Raw genomic sequence first — 26,334 nt, forward strand, 5'->3', positions numbered from 1 at the left:
GGAAACATTGGCACTCGGCCATTTTTGTAGTTCTTTGTAGCTGTTTAATTTTTAACATTTTTTAATAAAACCACATTGCCCTTCCATGATCAGCACTGAGGCTTCTTGCAGCAGTGAGAAGGCTGCAGGAAGCCTCAGAAGTTGAGGCAGCCGTTTCCCGACGGGCCCGACCGACGGCAGGGGGGCCTCCCCCCCTCCCCCGCCCTGCCGTCGGGAATGGATGCCTCAACTTCTGAGGCTTCCTGCAGCCTACTCACTGCCTCCTCCCCCCCCCACCTGCCGTCGGGAACGGCTGCCTCCTCCCTGCCTCCCCCCCCCGCTGCGGTCGGTCGGGTTCTTATGCCTCCCCCCCCCCCTGCCCGCCGTCGGGAACGGCTGCCTCCTCCCTGCCTCCCCCCCCCGCTGCGGTCGGTCGGGTTCTTATGCCTCCCCCCCCCCCTGCCCGCCGTCGGGAACGGCTGCCTCCTCCCTGCCTCCCCCCCCCGCTGCGGTCGGTCGGGTTCTTATGCCTCCCCCCCCCCCTGCCCGCCGTCGGGAACGGCTGCCTCCTCCCTGCCTCCCCCCCCCAGCTGCGGTCGGTCGGGTTCTTATGCCTCCCCCCCACCCCGCCCGCCGTCGGGAACGGCTGCCTCCTCCCTGCCTCCCCCCCCGCTGCGGTCGGTCGGGTTCTTATGCCTCCCCCCCACCCCGCCCGCCGTCGGGAACAGCTGAATCCCCCCCCCGCTGCGGTCGGTCGGGTTCTTACTGCCTCCTCCCCCACCCCATGCTGTCGGGAATGGCTGCCTCAACTTGTGAGGCTTCCTGCAGCATTCTCCCTGCCTGAAGCACTTTCACACAGGTAGGAAGATGGTTTATTTAATCTTTTCTTTGCTTATAAATTTTTATTCAGGTTGGATTTATTTGTATAATATTTGTATAAGTATAAATAAGGATTTATTGTACAATTTAATGACTTCCCTTCCCCCCCCACCTAGTTCCGGACGCCTAATTTGTAACCTGCGCCTGATTTTTTAATGTGTAGACAAGGTTTTTTCAGGCCTACAAAAATCTTCACTTGCTCCATTCTAAGTTAGTTTGGAGTACGTTTTCACTGTGGAAACTTTGAAATCAGGCGTCAGTGGCCGGACACGCCCCCTTTTGAAGAAAAAATTCTGTTCCAAAGTGAAACTGTTCGAACTGCAGAAAAAAAAATGTGGAGAATTGCAATTTCTAAGATAGTCCGTTCTCCACCAGTTGCTCCTAAAAATCAGGAGCAAATCATGTGGAAACTTGGGGCCCTTATCTCTGTAATCTCCTTCAGCCTCACAACCCCTCCGAGATATCTGCGCTTCTCAAATTCTGCCTTCTTGAGCATCCCTGATTATAATCGCTCAACCATCGGTGGCCGTGCCTTCAGCCGCCTAGGCCATAAGCTCTGGAATTCCCTCCCTGCACCTCGCCGCATCTCTGCCTCTCGTTGCTCCTTTAAGATGCTCTTTAAAACCTACCTCTTTGACCAAGCTTTTGGTCATTTGTTGTAATTTCTTTTTGTGTGGCTCGGTGTCAGTTTTTTGTCTTATAACACTCCTGTGAAGGGCCTTGGGACGTTTTACTAAATTAAAGGTGCTATATAAATACAAGTTGTTGTTTTTGAAGTTTAACAGGTATGTAATCAGTATATCATCATATTTTTCATTTTGACACATGCAGCCCCTGCTTTTTTTTAAACAAGCACTCAATATGAATACTACCTAAATAAAGCTTTTGAAAATTGTTCTCTATCTTTTCTTCAAATAGTTTTGAAAAATAAGTGACCAGAAACTGCGAGAGATAAAAGAAAAATTCAGATCAACAGAGCTGAATGGTACTGATGCATCCTTGGAAATTAAGTACACAGATTGCACAATCCAACTTCAGCTCACAGTGTCACAACTCTCGGCAAAAATATCAAAACCCAGGCTTTTGGAGAGGCTGAGGCCTTTAAGTAAAGACATTAATGAAGGCACTAAAAGACACAAAAGGCAATTCAGTAGATAGATTTGATTATATTGTTGTGAAATATTTATGTTTAGAGCTTCAAAAATTTCAGCTATGGAGTAAAAATGATAGAAACATAGCAATTTACAGCACAGAAGGAGGCCATTTCGGCCCATCGTGTCTGTGCTGGCCGACAAAGAGCTGCACGGCCCTCGGTCAGCAGCCCTGATAGATCAAAAATTTTTAGAATGCATTTTGAGTAATTTGTAGAGAAAAGATGTGCCACCAAATGGCCAGATTGTGCAATTACACGATGACTCATTTACATAAGAATGTGGACATAGGAATTTATAATGGCAAAACTTGAAAAAATGTGGCAATAGGAAGTAGGATAAACAAGAAGAGTGCACAGTCATATGAGCGCAGAATTTACTCAGTGCTGCACTCGATCCGGAGTCGTAACTTCACCGAAGATATAAACAGGGTTTCTACTGCACTTCCACTGAAGTTACGGCGGTGGATTTTTAGTGACCTCTAGTCCCTTATCAGTTCCCTCATACAATCAAGTATCATAACGTGCAGTGACTGTAATTATGTCGTTAGCTTGGCTCAGTTGGCAGATATCTGTCCTCTGAGTCAGAAGGTTATAGGTTCAAATTTGTTCATGTGATCTAGGTTGGCATTTTAGTGCAGTGCTGATGGAGTGCTGCATTGTTGAAGGCATCATTCTTTGCACAAAATGTTAAATTTTGCCTCTCCTGGTTTAGGTCAGTGCCAAAGATCCGATGGTACTAGTTATTCTCACAGTGACTTCCTCAATCAACATCATCAAATTGTCTCATTAAAAAATGTGTAAACTAGTGCATAGCTGTGATAATGTTCTTTAATGCTAATCTGAGCCTGTCCTTTTAGATTATGAAGGAAACTGATAAAGAGGGAGAAAAAGCAGGAACCCGACAATTATTGAGCAGAGTAGTGATGAAACCTCCTGGCTGGTTCTCCAAGTTTTTGGCTGCACTGCAAAAGGCTGGACATGAGGATCTTGCAAACATGTTAGCTGGCAATGATAGCATATCTGAAACAGAAGGTAAGTTCTGAACTGTTCATGTTCATACTTATATATCTGTATCTAATGGTGCATCTATACCCAAGAATGCCTTAAGGCTGACACAGAATAATAGCTGACTAGTTTCTTAGAATGTTAAGTCAACACTGATGGCTGTTTTGTCATGGATTTGAATATGCAATTAAAATACAGATTTCTGAACTCCAGCTTGGTGATAATTCCTCACATAGATTGTAATAAATCTAAATTGACATATCATCCATTTCATTGGGAAAATAGGGAGTAAATTAAATAATGTTTCATCTTTCCAACACCTAAAATCTGTTGGACTAAATGAGAAAATAGATTTAGAGACTTTTTACTGGCTTCCCAAACAGAGGACATTTCCTTTCCTATGTGTTAACTCTATTCATGTGAATTCTGTCTTAATGCAACTTTGTAGGACATTATTATACTCTAATGCTGTGCTACAGTCCTCCACTAACATGGACACCTTTTTCCCTCCCTATCTCTCCTGAAAATGGTATAATCAGGAATATTAAGTCTTGCCCAAATTTAAGCCATGTTTTTATTATAGCAACTATATTATATTTGTCCACAGTCATTAATGCTTCTAATTTCTTCAGTTTTGTTTTGAATGCTTTGTGCATTCACATACATGTCACTCATTCCTAACTCCAATTCTTGTGGACCAGAACCCTTATTCTTTTTCTGGAATTTCTCATTCATTTTTTTAATATTCCTTGCTCTTTGTACAACAGTTTTTAATCTCTCACTACCTCATAGTCTGTTTCATTCCCTTTCCTGTCAGTATTGCCATACTGTTTATTTAAACTTAAGTATTTTGCTTTTATTCCAGTGGCTTTATTAATCATGCTCTCCTTCTCTAGTCTGAAAAGTTATTTTAACCCCACTCAACCACAGAAACCGATTGGGTGGGGAGTTCCCTACCCGCCCTGGAACCACCGAGAGATGACTAGTTCTGATTTCGGACCCAACTGTAATTTTTACTAGGCGGCCTAAATGGGAATCATAAATGAGTTTCCTGCCAGGCCAACCCTGTGACAAAGCAAATTGTGGCCAGAAGAGGCCCAAAAGTTTTTCATTTTTTTTAACTTTCTTTGTGGGGTCCGGAGGAGTAGATGTGTTCCTCCAGATCCTATCAGGAAAACTTAACCCTCTCCTATCACAAACTCCTCCTCCGCCCCCCTCCCCCGCCCAAATCATGGGACTCCCCCGGATGACCAAGCAGCCGACCCCACCACTTACCTGTTATCGGTGGGCGGCTTCCGGAGCATGTCATTTCCTGCCATTTTCCACCGTTTGGCTTAGCCACCCAAAACAGATCCGAGGTTGGCTGGTCGTATTTAAATGAGGCCTTGGTTCATTTATGGAACATCGAGTGAGTTTCTAATTCACACTGCTGTCCACCTGCCCAAAACTGGCCCAGAGTTAAATTTCGGGCCTTAGAGTTTTCCCTCTCCCACTATATTATTTTAACTACTCCCCACTGCTCTTATTTACCCTCTCTGCAATGACATTAGGACCACTTCAGTTCAGGTGAAGGCTGCCCCCTTGGTTTAACCTTCCCTTGCTCCAATTTCCGCCAAGAATATGAACGCTTCCCTCCTGCACCAGCCATGTGTTGACCGACCTAATCTTTCTGTCATTAAGCTGTTCAGTGTATTTCACTTTATCACTCAGGAATAACTGATAAAAATCCATTGCAGCTGCAAACAGTGGAGCAAAAGGACAAGGAGCACAAAAGTTTCAACATCTTGTTTCGTACAATACCAATGCAAAGCAGGCCACTGGTTTTATTACAAAAATCTGAATACTCTGGAGCATTTCTTTAGTGAGATTGGTTGTTTGTGCACAGTGTGAATATTTCCAAGCTGAAGTTATGAGGCACAGATGGTGCTGTCAGCGCTGAATTTAATGCGTGCTGTCATTTTACTGAGTGTCTCTGACCGTTCTCAATGGAAATAGAGCACTTTCAAATGAGAAAATAATGGAACAACATCCTCTTTATTTGAAACTAAAACAATCTTTTGCTTTTCAAATGCCAGAGGTCCTATCCAATTTTTAAAACAATAAATCCTGTAACCTTCAGCATAATGACATAATCATGGTGCATGTTATGTCTGTCACAAAATCATGTTTCAGAGGTGAAAGTAAGATGTAGACATGTTTTTATTGAATGTTGGTATATTTAAACTGTAAAAGCATAAAGCTATATTAAATTACCAGTACATTTTCTTTCCATTACACCCATTTATAGATGAGTTTTTTTAATTTTAGAAGTTGCAAGATCATGATGCTTTAAGGTACTGGACTCATTAATATTTAGTTAGGGTATTTTCTAAAGTATGTGGCAGTAAATGTTTCTATTTTGCAATCGCCAGCTATCTTTGAGTTAACCATTTTATACATGTTATACATGTTATTGTGCATGTATTCCACTAGATTGAAAATCAATTGAAATGGCTACTTTCAGATTCTTATCAGTCTTCCATTCTCAAGAATGATGAAGTGCGATGTTGCACTTGTATACTGTGCCATTGAGTGCTGCAATACAGATTTTGCCATCAGTTCCTGCTGCGACCATTTCCAGTCTTGGCCAGGTGATCAGTTTGTGCAATAAGAGGGAGGAAATCATAGAAACATAGAAAATAGGTGCAGGAGTAGGCCATTCAGTCCTTCAGGCTTGCACCGCCATTCAATAAGATCATGGCTGATCATTCCCTCAGTACCCCTTTCCTGCTTTCGCTCCATACCCCTTGATCCCCTAAGCCATAAGGGCCATATCTAACTCCATCTTGAATATATCCAATGATCTGGCATTAACAACTCTCTGGGTCAGGGAATTCCATAGGTTAACAACTCTCTGAGTGAAGAAGTTTCTCCTGATCTCAGTCCTAAATGACCTACCCCTTATCCTAAGACTATGTCCCCTGGTTCTGGACTTCCCCAACATCGGTAACATTCTTCCCGCATCTAATCTGTCCAGTCCCATCAGAATCTTACACATTTCTATGAGATCCCCTCATCCTCCTGTGAATAAAGTCCCAATTGATCCAGTCTCTCCTCATATGACAGTCCAGCCATCCCTGGAATCAGTCTGGTGAACCTTCGCTGCACTCCCTCAATAGCAAGAATGTCCTTCCTCAGATTAGGAGACCAAAACTGTACACAATATTCCAGGTGGGGCCCCACCAAGGCACTGTACAACTGCAGTAAGACCTCCCTGCTCCTATACTCAAATCCCCTAGCTATGAAGGCCAACATGCCATTTGCCTTCTTCACCGCCTGCTGTACCTGCATGCCCACTTTCAGTGACTGATGAACCATGACACCTAGGTCACCTCCCCTTTTCCTAATCTGCCACCATCCAATTAATATTCTGTCTTCGTGTTTTTTCCCCCAAAATGGATAACCTCACATTTATCCACATTATACTGCATCTGCCATGTATTTGCCCACTCACCTAACCTGTCCAAGTCACCCTGCAGCCTCTTAGCATCCTCCTCACAACTGCCACCCAGTTTAGTGTCATCTGCAAACTTGGAGATATTACACTCAATTCTTTCATCTAAATCGTTAATATATATTGTAAAGAGCTGGGGTCCCAGCACTGAGCCCTGCGGCACTCCACCAGTCACTGCCTGCCATTCTGAAAAGGACCCGTTTATCCCGACTCTGCTTCCTGTCTGCCAACCAGTTCTCTATCCACGTCAGTACATTACCCCCAATACCATGTGCTTTGATTTTGCACACCAATCTCTTGTGCGGGATCTTGTCAAAAGCCTTTTGAAAGTCCAAATACACCACATCCACTGGTTCTCCCTTGTCCACTCTGCTAGTTACATCCTCAAAAAATTCCAGAAGATTCATCAAGCATGATTTCCCTTTCATAAATCCATGCTGACTTGGTCCGATCCTGTCACTGCTTTCCAAATGCGCTGCTATTTCATCCTTAACGATTGATTCCAACATTTTCCCCACTGCTGATGTCAGGCTAACCGGTCTATAATTACCCGTCTTCTCTCTCCCTTTTTTAAAAAGTGGTGTTACATTAGCTACCCTCCAGTCCATAGGAACTGATCCAGAGTTGATAGACTGTTGGAAAATGATCACCAATGCACCCACCATTTCTAGGGCCACTTTCTTAAGTACTCTGGGATGCAGACTATCAGGCCCTGGGGATTAATCGGCCTTCAATCCCATCAATTTCCCTAACATAATTTCCCGCCTAATAAGGATATCCTTCAGTTCCTCCTTCTCACTAGACCTACTGTCCCCTAGTGCATTCGGTTATTTGTATCTTCCTTCGTGAAGACAACCAAAGTATTTGTTCAACTGGTCTGCTATTTCTTTGTTCCCCATTATAACTTCACCTGAATCTGACTGCAAGGGACCTACGTTTGTCTTCACTAATCTTTTTCTCTTCACATATCTATAGAAGCTTTTGCAGTCAGTTTTTATGTTCCCTGCAAGCTTCCTCTCACACTCTATTTTCCCCCTCTTAATTAAACCCTTAGTCTCCCTCTGTTGAATTCTAAATTTCTCCCAGTCCTCAGGTTTGTTGCTTTTTCTAGCCAATTTATATGCCTCTTCCTTGGTTTTAACACTATCCTTAATTTCCCATGTTAGCCACGGTTGAGCCACCTTCCTCGTTTTATCTTTACTCCAGACAGGGATGTACAATTGCTGAAGTTCATCCATGTGAGCTTTAAATGTTTGCCATTGCCTATCCACCGTCAACCCTTTAAGTATCCTTTGCCAGTCTATTCTAGCCAATTCACGCCTCATACCGTCGAAGTTACCTTTCCTTAAGTTCAGGACCACAGTTTCCGAATTAACTGTGTCACTCTCCATCTTAATAAAGAATTCTACCATATTATGGTCACTCTTCCCCAAGGGGCCTCGCACAACAAGATTGCTAATTAGTCCCTTCTCATTACACATCACCCAGTCTAGGATGGCCAGCTCTCTGGTTGGTTCCTCGACATATTGGTCTGGAAAACCATCCCTAATATACCCCAGGAAATCCTCCTCCACCGCATTGCTACCAGTTTGGTTAGCCCAATCAATATGAAGATTAAAGTCACCCATGATAACTGCTGTACCTTTATTACACACATCCCTTATTTCTTGTTTGATGCTGTCCCTAACCTCACTACTACTGTTTGGTGGTCTGTACACAACTCCCACTAGCGTTTTCTGCCCTTTGGAATTCCGCAGCTCCATCCATACCGATTCCATATCATCCAGGCTTATGTTCCTCCTTACCATCGCATTAATTTCCTCTTTAACCAGCAGCGCCACCCCGCCTCCTTTTCCTTTCTGTCTATCCTTCGTAAATGTTGAATACCCCTGGATGTTGAGTTCCCAGCCTTGGTCACCCTGGAGCCATGTCTCCGTGATGCCAATTACATCATACCCGTTAACTGCTATCTGCGCAGTTAATTCTTCCACCTTATTCCGAACACTCCTTGCATTGAGGCACAGAGCCTTCAGGCTTGTCTTTTTAACACACTTTGCCCCTTTAGAATTATGCTGTAATGTGGCCCTTTTTGTCTTTTGCCTTGGGTTTCTCAGCCCTCCACTTTTACTATTCTCCTTTCTATCTTTTGCTTTTGACTCCATTTTATTTCCCTCTGTTTCCCAGCCATATTAGTTTAACTCCTCCCCAACAGCACTAACAAACACTCCCCCAAGGACATTGATTCCGGTCCTGCCCAGGTGCAGACCATCCGGTTTGTACTAGTCCCACCTCCCCCAGAACCGGTTCCAATGCCCCAGAAATTTGAATCCCTCCCTTCTGCACCACTGCTCAAGCCACGTATTCATCTGAGCTATCCTGCGATTCCTACTCTGACTAGCACGTGGCACTGGTAGCAATCCTGAGATTACTACTTTTGAGGTCCTACTTTTCAATTTAACCCCTAGCTCCCTAAATTCGTCTCGTAGGACCTCATCCTGTTTTTTACCTATATCATTGGTACCTATATGCACCACGACAACTGGCTGTTCACCCTCCCTTTTTAGAATGTCCTGCACCCGCTCCGAGACATCCTTGACACTTGCACCAAGGAGGCAACATACCATCCTGGAGTCTCGGTTGCGGCCGTAAAAATGCCTATCTATTCCCCTTACAATTGAATCCCCTATCACTATCGCTCTCCCACTCTTTTTCCTGCCCTCCTGTGCAGCAGAACCAGCCATGGTGCCATGAACTTGGCTGCTGCTGCCCTCCCCTGATGAGTCATCCCCTTCAACAGCACCCAAAGCGGTGTATCTGTTTTGCAGGGGGATGACCGCAGGGGATTCCTGCACTACCTTCTTTGCACTGTTCTTCCTGTTGGTCTTCCATTCCCTATCTGGCTGTGTACCCTTTTCCTGCGGTAAGACCAACTCACTAAATGTGCTATTCACATCATTCTCAGCATCAAGATGAGTTACCTTGTTCTTGTGTACCTGTTACAAAGTGGCATTTGAACAGATCAGCTATCCATTCGGGAGATATTTATGTTCTTATGTTTTTACATGGTAATACCTCACAAACAACTGTGAGGTTTTTTTGAAGGGAGAATGTTGGAGCACTCGCTGCCCTTTGTTAAAAGCCATGGGAGCTTTAATGTCCACATGAACAAGCAGCTGGGACCTCGATACAACTTCTCATTTAAAGGATGGCACTATCAACGATACAGTACTTCCTCAGTGCTGTATGAAGTGCTTGCCTAATTTCTGTGCTCAAGTCCTGGTGTGAATTTGAACCCACAACCTTTTAGCCAGTGTTACCAACTGAGCCAAGTTGACACCTGGATGATATGGTGCATTTTGCAGAAGGACATAAAAAGGGAAGAAATTAATAAAAAAATGTGAAAGAAAAAATTGAGATCAACAGGTCACTTCGGTATACATTATTAACCAAGTACACGTTTTGTTCTTTTTACGCAGATCCAATAGAAGAATGTCAAGATTTAGCTGGTGATCAATTGGCAACTAAGGTGGAGAACAAAGTAGATGATGGTCAACTGGACCAGTTAGCTGTTGAAAAAGAGAAGATATCCCAGGACTTGTATAGTAGCCCTACTACTGCAGAGGAAAATGATCTAAACAGCAGGCAAACTGATAATAGTATTTCAGCATTGGATTTGTCTGCGAATTCAGGTAAAAGATTGTATCAGCAAGCATTATCTGTAGTCAATGGCTTGCTTACACAGAGAATATGGGTGAGAGAAGAAATACTGAAGATGCTTATTTCTATGGGAAATGTGCCTGATTTTCCCATCCGCCTCCTGTTATTAGATCTTCCTAGGTCACTGATTGTTTGTGACTAAGAGATGAGGCAGACTCCCAGGCCCCAACAAATGCTACTACAAGCCAGCTCTGAGTGGAATAGCTCAGTTATGAATCCTTTGGACTCCTCCTAGCCACTTCTTGGTGCCTGTCTACTGAAATGCTGCTGATATCAGTACTTTAGTAAAGTTGGGAGTGGAACTGATCCAAAGTCCCACTGTTCTATGTTGGTGTTCTAACTTGCTATACTACTTTATAATGAATACATTTTCATGAGTGAATTGACCTAACTCTCTCTTAATTTAGTCATGAGCAAACTTATCACGTCCAGTTGAGACCTCTGCAACTTGCTGGCTACTTCCAACAGATACCTCTCCCCACAACATTTAATCACGTTTCAAGTCTAATGTTGATGCATAAACTGACAAAATGTAGGTGGATCCTATAAGTCTTTCCAATGCACATACCTTCAAGGTTGGTTCAAGTCAATTGTTACTCTTGATAAATTTGAACAAAGTTATATGCTTTAGTATTTCTCAAATGTTTTCAGGCTGGGCCCTGCTAAAAAAAACTGTAATTCTCAGCTTCTCACACCTCTTTAGTTAAGGATAATGGTAGTGCTAAAAAAAAAAACCCTCTCTCATCCTTCATCTCCACTATCAGCAGTCTCCTCCTTTACTTCAGTTTCTGTGGCTCGCTTTCTTCACTTTTGTTTCTCTTACACTTTCCTCCTTCACTTCCCTTTTCCCCTTGCTGTACCCTCTGTTTTTCTCTCTCTCACCTCCACATTCCTTTCTGTCTTTTCTCTCGCCCTCACTTAGACGTCTTTCTCCCACCTTTTCTCTATCTTGCCATTGCTTTTTCTCTCTCTCCCTCTTACTTTTTCCGCTCTTTAGCTTTCATTTATCTGTTTTATTACCTCATTCTCCTTTTTGCCTCTTCAACGAAGTTCTTTTCACTCTGGTTCTTATAGCATTGTAACTGCTACCTGTGGAGCAACATGAGGTACTTTCAGAAGATAGTAGCAGAATTTAGCGTTGGTCCCTTAGAGTCTGAGACAGGTGAAATTATAATATGGAATATGGAAATGGAAGAGTCTTTAAAAAAATATTTTGTATCTGTCTTCACTGTAGAAGACACAAAAAGCATACCAAAAATAGTGGGGAACCAAGGGGCTAATAAGAGTAGGGAACTTAAAGTAATTAAGATCAGTAGAGAAAAAGTACTTGAGAAATTAATGGGACTAAAAGTCGACAGATCCCCCTGGACTTGATGGCCTACATACCTAGGTTAAAAGAGGTGGCTGCAAAGATAGTGGATGCATTGGTTTTGATCTTCCAAAATTCCCTAGATTCTAGCGGATTGGAAGGTAGCAAATGTAATTAAAGAAAGGAGGGAGAGAGAAAACAGGGAACTACAGGCCAGTTAGTCTGAAATCAGTCATCGGGAAAATGTAGGGATCCATTATTAAGGAAATGGTAACAGGGCACTTAGAAAATCATAATATGATTAGGCAGAGTCCACATGGTTTTATGAAAGGGAAATCTTGTTTAACAAATTTATTAGAGCATTTTGAGGATGTAAGTAGCAGAGTAAATAAAGCGGAACCGGTGGATGTAGTATATTTGGATTTTTAAAAGTCATTTAATAAGGTGCCACATAAAAGATTGCTGCACAAGATAAGGGTTGGGGATGACATTCAGGCTTGGGCTGATAAGTGGCAAGTAACATTCGCGCCACACAAGTGCTAGGCAGTGCCTATCTCCAACAAATGAGCCTGTATTCATCGCCCCTTGACATTCAATGACATTACCATTGACAATTCCCCCACCCTTAACACCCTGGGGGTCACCATTGACCAGTAACTCAACTGGACCAGCCACATAAATACTGTGGCAACAAGAGCAGATCAGAGGCTGGGTATTCTGTGGTGAGTGTCTCACTTCCTGACTCACCAAAGCCTTTCCACCATCTACAAGGCACAAGTCAAGAGTGTGATGGAATACTCTCCACTTGCCTGGATAAGTGCAGCTCCAACAACACTCAAGAAGCTTTACATCATCTAGGACAAAGCAGCCCGCTTGATTGACACCCTATCCACCACCTTAAACATTCACTCCCTCCAACACTGTGTACTGTGGCTGCAGTGTGTACCATCTACAAGATGCACTGCAGCAACTTGCCAAGGCTTCTTCGGCAGCACCTCCCAAACTCGTGACCACCACCACCTAGAAGAACAAGGGCAGCAGGCGCATGGGAACACCATCAGCTGCAAGTTCCCTCCAAGTTGCATACAATCCTGACTTGGAAATATATTGCCATTCCTTCATTGTCGCTGGGTCAAAATCCTGGAACTCTCTCCATAACAGCACTGTGGGAGTACCTTCACCACACGGATTGCACCGGTTCATGAAGGCGACTCACCACCACCTTCTTAAGGGCAATTGGGGGTAGGCAATAAATGCTGGCCTTGCCAGCGACGCCCAGATCCCATGAACGAATAAAAAATATATATATCAGCTCAGATAGAGGATTGGTTTATGGACAGAAAACAGAGAGTAGGGATAAATGGGTTATTTTTAGGTTGGCAGGCTGTAACTAATAGAAACATAGAAACATAGAAACATAGAAAATAGGTGCAGGAGCAGGCCATTCAGCCCTTCTAGCCTGCACCGCCATTCAATGAGTTCATGGCTGAACATGAAACTTCAGTACCCCCTTCCTGCTTTCTCGCCATAACCCTTGATCCCCCGAGTAGTAAGGACTTCATCTAACTCCCTTTTGAATATATTTAGTGAATTGGCCTCAACTACTTTCTGTGGTAGAGAATTCCACAGGTTCACCACTCTCTGGGTGAAGAAGTTTCTCCTCATCTCAGTCCTAAATGGCTTACCCCTTATCCTCAGACTGTGACCCCTGGTTCTGGACTTCCCCAACATTGGGAACATTCTTTCTGCATCTAACCTGTCTAAACCCGTCAGAATTTTAAACGTTTCTATGAGGTCCCCTCTCATTCTTCTGAACTCCAGTGAATACAAGCCCAATTGATCCAATCTTTCTTGATAGGTCAGTCCCGCCATCCCGGGAATCAGTCTGGTGAACCTTCGCTGCACTCCCTCAATAGCAAGAATGTCCTTCCTCAAGTTAGGAGACCAAAACTGTACACAATACTCCAGGTGTGGCCTCACCAAGGCCCTGTACAACTGTAGCAACACCTCCCTGCCCCTGTATTCAAATCCCCTCGCTATGAAGGCCAACATGCCATTTGCTTTCTTAACCGCCTGCTGTACCTGCATGCCAACCTTCAATGACTGATGTACCATGACACCCAGGTCTCGTTGCACCTTCCCTTTTCCTAATCTGTCACCATTCAGATAATAGTCTGTCTCTCTGTTTTTACCACCAAAGTGGATAACCTCACATTTATCCACATTATACTTCATCTGCCATGCATTTGCCCACTCACCTAACCTATCCAAGTCACTCTGCAGCCTAATAGCATCCTCCTCGCAGCTCACACTGCCACCCAACTTAGTATCATCCGCAAATTTGGAGATACTGCATTTAATCCCCTCGTCTAAATCATTAATGTACAATGTAAACAGCTGGGGCCCCAGCACAGAACCTTGCGGCACTCCACTAGTCACTGCCTGCCATTCTGAAAAGTACCCGTTTACTCCTACTCTTTGCTTCCTGTCTGACAACCAGTTCTCAATCCACGTCAGCACACTACCCCCAATCCCATGTGCTTTAACTTTGCACATTAATCTCTTGTGTGGGACCTTGTCGAAAGCCTTCTGAAAGTCCAAATATACCACATCAACTGGTTCTCCTTTGTCCACTTTACTGGAAACATCCTCAAAAAATTCCAGAAGATTTGTCAAGCATGATTTCCCTTTCACAAATCCATGCTGACTTGGACCTATCATGTCACCATTTTCCAGATGCACTGCTATGACATCCTTAATAATTGATTCCATCATTTTACCCACTACTGAGGTCAGGCTGACCGGTCTATAATTCCCTGTTTTCTCTCTCCCTCCTTTTTTAAAAAGTGGGGTTACATTGGCTACCCTCCACTCCATAGGAACTGATCCAGAGTCAATGGAATGTTGGAAAATGACTGTCAATGCATCCGCTATTTCCAAGGCCACCTCCTTAAGTACTCTAGGATGCAGGCCATCAGGCCCTGGGGATTTATCTGCCTTCAATCCCATCAATTTCCCCAACACAATTTCCCGACTAATAAAGATTTCCCTCAGTTCCTCTTCCTTACTAGACCCTCTGACCCCTTTTATATCCGGGTGGCGCAAGGATCAGCGCTTGGGCCTCAACTATTTACAATCTATATTAATGACGTAGATGAAGGGACCGAATGCAATATATCCAAGTTTGCTGACAATACAAAGTTACTCGGGAAAGTATGCTGCGAGGAGGACACAAAGAGCCTGCAATGGGATATATAGTCAGGTTAAGTGAGTGGGAAATAAGATGGCAGATGGAGTTTAATGTGGGGAAATGTGAGGTCATTCACTTTGGTAGGAAGAATAGAAAAACAGAATATTTTGTAAATAGCGAGAAACTATTAAATGTTGGTATTCTGAGAGATTTAGGTGTCCTAGTACAGGAAACACGGAAAGCTAGCATGCAGGTACAGAAAACAATTAGGAAGGCAAATCGCATTTATGTCTATGTTGCAAGGAGATTGGAGTACAAGAGTAAGGGGGGCCAAAATTGCCCTCCGCCCCATTTGGGGCGGATAATTCGAATTAAATGGTGAATTACCGCCAGTACAGATGGGGTGGGGAATAGAGGGAAATTGGGCTCTTTTGGCTGCAAAAATGAACGGGGCGGTGTTGGGGGCAGCAAAGGAGCAGAAGAGAGTTGGGAGCGGGCGGAAGGCAGGCGATGTCATCAGTGCCGTGCTGATGACGTCAGCTTGACGCAGACATGTCGTGCAACGTCCTTCCCCTTCACTTAAAGGGAGGGACGCTGTGAGGCCTAGAGAGAGTTCCTTGGTGCCCACTGGGCCACCAAGGAGGGCTTCAGCCGGGCCAGCGGTCTGGAACCCAAGAGGTGGTGTCGGCCTGGATGTTGGTGGGCCAGACGAACAATCGGCTGCCATTGTCAATCCGACTGCAGAGTCGGGCAACAAATAAAACAAAATGGCGTCCAGCCACTGGCAGCTTACCGCTGTGCAAAGCTGTCGGGAGCACCGACCGGCGGCGGCTGCGCTCTCGCAGGGCAATTTCCCCCGCGGTGCGGAAAAAAGGTCGCCGCCGGTCGGTAAAGGGTCGGCATGCGGCCAACAATGGATCGGAGCGCCTTGCGGGGCCGAAACACGGGGCGGGACGGAAATCTGTTTCCGCCACCCCTGGCCTGGGCGCAATTCTGAATGGATTGCACCATATACCTACCCCAGGTCGGAAAGGCCATCTGGCTCCATAATGGACTTTTTTTTAAAAAGGGGACAATTTCAGCCCCATGAAGTCTTGCTACAATTGTACAGGGCTTTGGTGAGACCGCACCTGGAGTACTGGGCACAGTTTTGGTCTTCTTATCTGAGAAAGGACATAAAAGCCTTAGAGGTGGTGCAGTGAAGATTCACTAGATTGATCCCTGGAATGAGAGGGTTGTTGTATGAAGAGAGATTGAATAGATTGGGTCTATACTCTCTAGAGTTTAGAAGAATGAGAGGTGATCTCATTGAAACATATAAGATACTGAGGGAGATTGACGGGGTAGATGCTGAGAGGTTGCTTGAGAGGTTGCTTGCCCTGGCTGGAGAACCAAGAACTAGGGAGCATAGTCTCAGGATAAGGGGTAGGCTATTTAAGACTGAGATGAGGAGAAATGTCTTCACTCAGAGGGCTGTGAAACTTTGGAATTCTTTACCCCAAAGGGCTGTGGATGCTGAGTCTTTGCGTATATTCAAGACAAAGATAGATAGATTGTTAAACTCTAGGGAAATCAATGATATAGGGATCAGACAGGAAAGTGGAGTTGAGGTTGAAGATCAGCCGTGATATTGAATGGTGGAGCAGGCTCGAGGGGCTGTATGGCCTATTCCTGCTCCTAATTCTTAAGTTCTTATGTCCTTTCCTTGACTAATTTTTTATCAATCTGCTTTTAACTGTGAATACTAGCTGTAAATTAGTAAGTATTAACAAACAGCTGCTGAGTGATGTAATTTTTTTATGAATGCAGAAGAAAGCATTTTTAGATGTTTAAGCTTACAGAGGCATAATTAAATAGCTGTTTCACAATAGGGTCCTTCCAGCTGCTGACACCCCCGAGGCTGCTGCTCTTTCTGTCCTCTTGCTAAAAAGTGATGTTGCCATTTAATTGGCTGCAACTTTTAAATGTTGCTCCAGTACTATATTTCCCTCCCTCCCAGTGACAGTTAGCCACCCCGCATGGCTACTAAGGTTTTTGGGAGGAAACTGTGGTAGGCTATTGGCAGTTTCACATTGATGGGCATTAGGAGCAGACTATTTTAGATCTGATAACGTGTAATGCGACTGGATTAGTTAATGATCCTGTAGTGAAGGATCCTCTTGGGAAGAGTGATCATAGCACAGTCGAATTTCAAATTCAGTTTGAGGGTGAGAAAGCTACGTCTCAGACTAGTGTCCTGAACTTAAGTAAAGGCAATTCTAAAGGTATGAAGGCAGAGTTGGCTAAAGTGGGCTGGGAAAATAGACTAAAGAGTAAGACAATAGAAGAGCAGTGGCAAACATTTAAGGAGATATTTCATAACTCTCAGCAAAGATGTATTCCAGTGAGAAAGAAATACTCTAAGGGAAGGATGAATCATCCGTTTACTAAGAAAGTAAAAGATGGTAACAAATTGAAAACAAAGGCATACAATGTTGCGAAGAATAGTGGAAGGCCAGAGGATTGGGAAGTTTTTAGAAACCAGCAAAGAACGACTAAACAAAAAATAAAGAGAGAGAAGACAGTTTATGAGAGTAAATTAGCAAGAAATATAAAAACAGACAGTACGAGCTTCTACAGGTATATAAAAAGGAAGAGAGTAGCTAAAGTAAATGTTTGTCCCTGAGAGGATGAGACTGGGGAATTAATAATGGGAAACAGGGAAATGGCAGAGACTTTGAACAAATATTTTGTATCAGTCTTCACGGTAGACGACACTAAAAGCATCCCAATAATTGATAATCAAGGGCTATTGGGAGGGCGGAGCTAAAAACAATCACTGTCATTAGAGAAAAAGTACTAGGCAAACTAATGGGACTAAAGGTGGACAAGTCCCCTGGACCTGATGGCCTGCATCCTAAGGTCTTAAAAGAAATGGCTGCAATGATAGTGGATGCATTCGTTGTAATCTACCAAAATTCCCTGGATTCTGGAGAGGTCCCAGCGGATTGGGTAACCGCAAATGTAACGCCCCTCTTTAAGAAAGGAGGGAGACAGAAAGCAGGCAAATATAGACCAGTTAGCCCAACATCTATCATTGGGAAAATGCTAGAGTCCATTATTAAGGAAGTAGTAGCAGGACATTTAGAAAATCATGATACAGTCAAGCAGAATCAGCATGGTTTTATGAAAGAGAAATCGTGTTTGACAAATTTGCTGGAGTTCTTTGAGGATGTAATGAGCAGGGTGGATGAACGGGAACCAGTAGATGTGTATTTGGATTTCCAGAAGGCATTCGATAAGGTGCCACATAAAAGGTTACTGCACAAGATAGGATCTCACAGGGTTGGGGGTAATATATTAGCATGGATAGAGGATTGGCTAACTAACAGAAAACAGAGAGTTAGGATAAATAGATCATTTTCAGATTCGGCAAACTAACTAGTGGGGTGCCACAGGGATCAGTGATGGGGCCTCAACTATTTACAATCTGTATTAATGTCTTGGATGAAGGGACCAAGTGTAATGTAGCCAAATTTGCTGATGATACAAAGATAGGTAGGAAAGCAAATTGTATGAAGGACACAAAGAATGTGCAAAGGGATATAGATAGGCTCAGTGAGTGGGCAAAAATCTGGCAGATGGAGTATAATGTGGGAAAATGTGTGGTTACCCACTTTGGTAGGAAAAATAAAAAAGCAAATTATTATTTAAATGGGGAGATACTACAAAATGCTGAGGTACAGAGTGATCTGGTGGTCCTTGTACATGAAATACAAAATGTGAGCAAGTAATCAGGAAGGCAAATGGAACGTTGGCCTTTATTGCAAGGGGGTATGATGTATAAAAGTAGGGAAGTCCTGCTACAACTGTACAGGGCATTGGTGAGACCACACCTGGAGTACTGTGTACAGTTTTGGTCTCCTTATTTAAGGAGGGATATACTTGCACTGGAGACAGTGCAGAGAAGGTTCACGAGGTTGATTCCTGAGATGAAAGGGTTGTCTTCTGAAGAAAGGTTGAGTAGATTGGGCCTATACTTATTGGAGCTTAGAAGAATGAGAGGGGATCATATTGAAACATATAAGATTCTGAAGGGGCTTGACAGGGTAGATGAAGAGAGGATGTTTCCCCTCATGGGGGAATCTAGAACTAGGGGCATAATTTCAGAATAAGGAATCGCCCATTTAAAACGGAAATGAGGAGGAATTTTTTCTCTCAAGGGGTCGTGAATCTTTGGAATTCTCTTTCCCAGAGAGCTGTGGAGGCTGGGTCATTGAATATATTTAAGGTGGAGATAGACAGATGTTTGAATGATAAGGGAGGTAAGGGTCATGGGGAGTGGGCAGGGAAGTGGAGTTGAAGCCAGGATCAGATCAACCATGATCGTATTGATTGGCGGAGCAGCCTTTAGGGGCCAAATGATCTACTCCTTCGATTTCTTATAAGAACATAAGAACATAAGAATTAGGAACAGGAGTAGGCCATCTACTCAGTGGACTCAGCTCCACTTACCCGCCCGCTCCCCGTAACCCATAATTCCCTTATTGGTTAAAAATCTATCTATCTGTGATTTGAATACATTCAATGAGCTAGCCTCAACTGCTTCCTTGGGCAGAGAATTCCACAGATTCACAACTCTCTGGGAGAAGAAATTCCTTCTCAACTCGGTTTTAAATTGGCTCCCCCGCATTTTGAGGCTGTGCCCCCTAGTTCTAGTCTCCCCGACCAGTGGAAACAACCTCTCTGCCTCTATCTTGTCTATCCCTTTCATTATTTTAAATGTTTCCATAAGATCACCCCTCATCCATCTGAACTCCAACGAGTAAAGACCCAGTCTACTCAATCTATCATCATAAGGTAACCCCTTCATCTCCAGTATCAGCCGAGTAAATCGTCTCTGTACCCACTCCAAAGCTAGTATATCCTTCCTTAAGTAAGGTGACCAAAACTGCACGCAGTACTCCAGCTGCGGCCTCACCAATACCCTATACAGTTGCAGCAGGACCTCCCTGCTTTTGTACTCCATCCCTCTCGCAATGAAGGCCAACATTCCATTCGCCTTCCTGATTACCTGCTGCACCTGCAAACTAACTTTTTGGGATTCATGCACAAGGACCCCCAGGTCACTCTGCACCGCAGCAAGTTGTAATTTCTCCCCATTCAAATAATATTCCCTTTTACTGTTTTTTTTTCCAAGGTGGATGATCTCACATTTTCCAACATTGTATTCCATCTGCCAAACCTTAGCCCATTCGCTTAACCTATCTAAATCTCTTTGCAGCCTCTCTGTGTCCTCTACACAACCTGCTTTCCCACTAATCTTTGTGTCATCTGCAAATTTTGTTACACTACACTCTGTTCCCTCTTCCAGGTCATGTATGTATATTGTAAACAGTTGTGGTCCCAGCACCGATCCCTGTGTTCTTATGCTCCAAAAGGATGAGAATCCAGGCCTTTATCTCTGTGCCAGGAAGGTAAAAGTAAGCTCAGGATAGTGGATTTTTTAGTTCTTGAAAAGAACAAACGGTCTACACACATGCACACACTGATCACTTCTGATCTTATGCTAAAGAAAAAGGTGGTATGGCACTGCTGCCTCTGCCTATTAGTTAATGAGTAATTTACTTTGGATACATTTACTATCATTTGTGCCAGCCAATTAGTAAATTGTACATTAAGTAAACAACTGATAAATATAAAGTTTATTCCAAAACAGCTCCATTGGCAGAAGGGATTCTCAGCTCAGTTCCCTATTCCAGATTGAAAATGTCAAAGATCACAGTGTCACAGCTGATCCATGCAGCATTTGATGCCTTGAAAATGTGTTATACACTACTGCACAAAACATGCACTGTGGAAAATAGCCAAGCGGTTAGCAGCTTTTACTAATGATGTTAGGGTTTCACTAGTGAAATATTAATCTTAATTAAAAGTCAGGGGTATTATTAAGTGTTGTACAATATATTTTATTTTCAGTGCTATGCCAATGTTGGTGAAATTGGTATAATTAATTGGAATGAACATTGATACAATTGGGACACGATATTGCTCAGTTGTTTGTTCCAAAATTTACATCACCCAAAAAACTGAAGCTATTTAGATCCATTTTTTAAAAAAAGTACACATTCATTAATCAGGAAAAAAGTATGGATGATTCTGAATTTTATTTGATAGCTTAACCTCACATTATTTTAACATAGTTATTCCAGGTTTAAAATAAATTGTGATATTTCATTGCCTTGTGTATTAGCCCATAGATAGTCATGACTGAGGAAGATTACTGCTGTTAGGTATTCATAGCAAAATTAAACGGAAAGAAAAATCAGATGGGTGCATAATGTGTGGCTGATTCGCTTCCGCCTTTTTGCGCCACACAAAAGTTGAATTTCACACTCGAAAAGTGAACTCTTCTGGCCAGAAGCAGAATTTGGATTTCCTGGAAGGACTGGAAGTTATAAAAGAGCTGATAATGGTGGATGCCCAACTTTGAATTGAAATGCTGCTGTTCAGAAGCACTGCTATCCTTTCCAGCAGAACGATGTCCACACATGTAACCTGCAACAGATGGCAAATTATTGAGTAAAATGTGGAGAGCAGAACTAAACTAAACTAAAATAATATGATGCCGGAGTTTATCGCAGAATGAAATTTGTGAATGAAATTGGTTGCATGGGTGGATCAAGTAGGAAATATGACCTCCGATGACACATACTGGGTGTGTTCTAAACTAGGGGTTCTCAACCGGGGTTCCGCAGCCCCCTAAGGGTCCCCGAGAAGATTTCAAGGGGTCTGCCAAAATAGCACTAACCCACGTTAAATCAATTATATTTCTAGTTGCTTCTTCAATTAAACTAATCGAAATCGAGATGTAACCTCTTGCCAATCAATTAACCAATCAGATTCTTCTTTTGCTCCAAAGTCTGAGCTTTCCTTCATGTTTAACGAATAGAAACTTTTGTTTCATCCATCGTCTCAATCTGCTGTCCTCCTGACCAGTAATATTTGCCTACCTTGCATTTTTGGGTTAGATATGGCCAATCTGGTTGTTTGGTTTATTCGGCACTTTGGCTTTGCATCACCCATCCAATCAGCATAGCGATTACAAGTAGGGGAGGGTCGGGGGGACGTCGTTGTGCTTCAGACATGGTGGGGCAGGGTGATCTGCGCAGAGAGAGATTCACCAGGACTGGGCCAACATTGACACAAAAGCAAAATACTGCGGATGCTGGAATCTGAAATAAAAACAGAAAATGCTGGAAATCTCAGCGGGATGGGCAGCATCTGTGCAGAGAGAAACAGAGTTAATGTTTCAGGTCAATGACCCTTCGTCAGAACTGCCGAGTGTTCGAAATGAACAGATTCTTAAGGAGCACTGAAGGGGGAGGGGAGGAAAGAACAAAAGGGAAGGTCTGTGATAGGGTGGAAGGCATGAGATATTAGAGAGACAAAAGGGATGAAGGGCTGACTTGAGATGGTAATGGCAGATGTTAGAAAAAGATTAGTTGAGATAGGGTGTGAATAGCAGAATAATTACCAGCTGTCATGGGAAACAGGGAAAAAAATGACATAAGATCCGGGGGTGGGAGGGGTTAAAAAAAGGAGGAAAGGGAGCGAAATATGGGCAAGGTTATGGTCTGAAATTGTTGAACTCGATGTTAAGTCCAGAAGGCTGTATAATTCCTCAACAAAAGATGAGGTGCTGCTCCTTGAGCTTGCGTTGAGCTTCATTGGAGTAATTTGAGGTTATCACCAGCAGAATCAGAAATATAGTGGATTTCCTCAATTCATTCAGTAAGGAGCAGCAGCCAATGAATAATAAATAACCAGCAGTAACAATAGAGTCACCAAATGAGAGGATTCTCTTTACATCCATTCATTCCGTTGGGTGCCAGTAAAGATGGAGTTTAGGGCCTGGTTCAGGTAATATCCTGTGTTAGTTTGTCTCTGACTTGCATCTAATTTCCAATTATTGATTAAAGGCAGTGGGGTTAATACATGTTTGGAATTTCTCTTCCTAATTAATCATATATAAGTAAAACAAAAATAATAATAAATATATATGTTTAATTGTACAGCAAATTGTTATACAGAAAAAGTAATTGTGGGCTAATAATACACCTGGCAACGGAATACCACAATTTATTTCAAACCTGGAATAACTACATTAAAATACTTACAGGGGGTCCATGGAATTTTTATAGCATGGGAGGGAGGCATCAGAAGCAAAAAGATTGAGAACCCCTGTTCTAAACGATGCTGTGTTTCATAGAAACATAGAAAATAGGTGCAGGAGCAGGACATTCGGCTCTTCGAGCCTGCATCACCATTCAATAAGATCATGGCTGATCATTCACTTCAGTATCCCTTTCCTGCTTTCTCTCCATGCCCCTTGATACCTTTAGCCGTAAGGGTCATATCTAACTCCCTCTTAAATATATCCAATGAACTGGCATCAACAACTCTCTGCGGTAGAGAATTCCGCAGGTTAACAACTCTCTGAGTGAAGAAGTTTCTCCTCATCTCAGTCCTAAATGGCTTACCCCTTATCCTTAGACTGTGCCCCCTGGTTCTGGACTTCCCCAACATCGGGAACATTCTTTCTGCATCTAACCTGTCCAGTCCCGTCAGAATTTTATATGTTTCTATGAGATCCCCCCCCCTCGTCCTTCTATACTCCAGTGAAGACAGGCCCAGTCGATCCAGTCTCTCCTCATATGTCAATCCTGCCATCCCGGGAATCAGTCTAGTGAACCTTTGCTGCACTCCCTCAATAGCAAGAACGTCCTTCCTCAGATTAGGAGACCAAGACTGAACACAATATTCCAGGTGAGGCCTCACCAAGGCCCTGTACAACTGCAGTAATACCTCCCGGCTCCTTTACTCAAATCCCCTAACTATGAAGGCCAACATACCATTTGCCTTCTTCACCGCCTGCTGTACCTGCATGCCAACTTTCAATGACTGATGTACCATGACACCCAGGTCTCGTTGCACTTCCCCTTTTCCTAATCTGCCGCCATTCAGATAATATTCTGTCTTCGTGTTCTTGCCACCAAAGTGGATGACCGCACATTTAGCCACATTATACTGCATCTGCCATGCATTTGCCCACTCACCTAACCTGTCCAATTCACCCTGCAGCCTCTTAGCGTCCTCCTCACAGCTCACACCGCCACCTAGCTTAGTGTCATCTGCAAACTTGGAGATATTACACTCAATTTCTTCATTTAAATCATTAATATATATTGTAAATAGCTGGGTTCCCAGCACTGAGCCCTGCGGCACCCCACTAGTCACTGCTTGCCATTCTGAAAAGGATCCGTTTATCCCGACTCTCTGCTTCCTGTCTGCCAACCAGTTGTCTATCCACGTCAGTATATTACCCCCAATACCATGTGCTTTAATTTTGCACACCAATCTCTTGTGTGGGATCTTGTCAAAAGTCTTTTGAAAGTCCAAATACACCACATCCACTGGTTTTCCCTTGTTCACTCTACTAGTTACATCCTCAAAAAATTCTAGAAGTTTTGTCAAGCATGATTTCCCCTTCATAAATCCATGCTGACTTGGACCGATCTTGTCACTGTTTTCCAAATGCGTTGCTATTTCATCTTTAATAATTGATTCCAACATTTTCCCCGCTACTGATGTCAGGTTAACCGGTCTATAATTCCCCGTTTTCTCTCTCCCTCCTTTTTAAAAAAGTGATGTTACATTAGCTACCCTCCAGTCCAGAGGAACTGATCCAGATTTGATACACTGTTGGAAAATGATCACCAATGCATCCTCTTTTTCTAGGGTCACTTCCTTAAGTACTCTGGGATGCAGACTATCAGGCTCCGGGGATTTGTTGGCCTTCAATTCCACCAATTTCCCGAACACAATTTCACGCCTAATAAGGATTTCGTTCAGTTCCTCCTTCTCACTAGACCCTCGGTCCCCTAGTATTTCCAGAAGGTTATTTGTGTCTTTTTTCGTGAAGACAGAACCAAAGTATTTGTTCAACTGGTCTGCCATTTCTTTGTTCCCCATTATAAATTCACCTGAATCTGACTGCAAGGGACCTACGTTTGCCTTCACTAATCTTTTTCTCTTCACATATCTATAGAAGCTTTTGCAGTCAGTTTTTATGTTCCCAGGAAGCTTCCTCTCAGACTCTAGTTTCCCCCTCTTAATTCAACCCTTTGTCCTCCTCTGCTGAATTCTAAATTTCTCAGGTTTGCTGCTTTTTCTGGCCAATTTATATGTCTCTTGGATTTAACACTATCCTTAATTTCCCTTGTTAGGCACGGTTGAGCCACCTTCCCAGTTTTATTTTTACTCCAGATACGGATGTACAATTGTTGAAGTTCATCCATGTGATCTTTAAATATTTGCCATTGTCTATCCACCGTCAACTCTTTAATTATCAGTCCCCAGTCTATTCTGGCCAATTCACGTCTCATACCATCGAAGTTACCTTTCCTTAAGTTCAGGACCCTAGTCTCTGAATTAGCTGTATCAATCTCCATCTTAATAAAAAATTCTACCATATTATGGTCACTCTTCCCCAAGGGGTCTTGCACAACAAGATTGCTAATTAGTCCTTTCTTATTACATATCACCCAGTCTAGGATGGCCAGCCCTCCAGTTGGTTCCTCGACATATTGGTATTGAAAACCATCCCTAATACACTCCAGGAAATCCTCCTCCACCGCATTGCTACCACTTTGGTTAGCCCAATCTATATGTAGATTAAAGTCGCCCATGATAACTGCTGTACCTTTATTGCACGCATCCCTAATTTCTTGTTTGATGCTGTCCCCAACCTCACTACTATTATTTGGTGGTCTGTACACAACTCCCACTAGCGTTTTCTGCCCTTTGGTATTCCACTGCTTGTAGCCAAACTGATGTCAGCAAGGCTCGAACTGAAAACTGAAACTTTCTGCAAGAGGCAGCAATGTTTTAGTTTCGAGTTTCATTTATCATTTTCCAAACAATAAGACTCAAAAAGAAACTGGAAACCTTCATTAAGATTTTAGCTTCTTCTTCTGGTTGCATTATAATCAATCGAAAGTTTATGTTTGCTTTATACTGCTCGATATACATTTTTTTCAATTAACTCCCTGTTGTGGGAATATGATTTATATTTGTATTACAGTGCCGTTTAGCCACGTATTAGGGTCTATAGCTATATAAATGTCGACAGACCAAGAGTTGTACGTTTCCACTGCATTTAATCTTTCAAGAAGACTTTTAACGTTTTGACATGAGTGTGACTCTGTAATGTTATCCCTCTGGACAGTTTGCTGACACACTTCTTGCTGAAAACCCTTAATTCAGTGGTTGTGCTAATAGGTGTTTGCATTGGGAGTTGGAAAAGACGCCCAAAACCACAGTTATGTTGATTATGTGGATGTAGTGTATTTGGATTTTCAGAAGGCCTTTGATAAAGTCCCACATAAGAGGTTAGTGTACAAAATTAAAGCACATAGGATTGGGGGTAATGTACTCGCATGGATTGAAAATTGGTTAACTGCCAGGAAACAGAGAGTAAGAATAAACAGGTCTTTTTCGGGGTGGCGGGCATTGACTAATGGGTTACCACAAGGATCAGTGCTTGGGGCCCCAGCTATTCACAATAT

The 26,334-nt window shown here is 43.1% G+C and overlaps 1 protein-coding gene across 1 annotated transcript in view; it reads left to right on the top strand.

The window, feature by feature from the left end:
• The window catches only part of ifih1 (interferon induced with helicase C domain 1), a 189,647-nt gene that overhangs the window by 38,819 nt on the left and 124,494 nt on the right, over positions 1 to 26,334 (top strand). The window contains exons 2-3 of the mRNA XM_070875538.1: positions 2,869 to 3,043; positions 9,986 to 10,198. Coding sequence (XP_070731639.1) covers positions 2,869 to 3,043; positions 9,986 to 10,198 — 388 coding nt within the window. The remainder of the gene's footprint in view (positions 1 to 2,868; positions 3,044 to 9,985; positions 10,199 to 26,334) is intronic.

Source organism: Pristiophorus japonicus, chromosome 3 (assembly GCF_044704955.1).
Source record: "Pristiophorus japonicus isolate sPriJap1 chromosome 3, sPriJap1.hap1, whole genome shotgun sequence".
NCBI classification, from domain to species: domain Eukaryota; kingdom Metazoa; phylum Chordata; class Chondrichthyes; family Pristiophoridae; genus Pristiophorus; species Pristiophorus japonicus.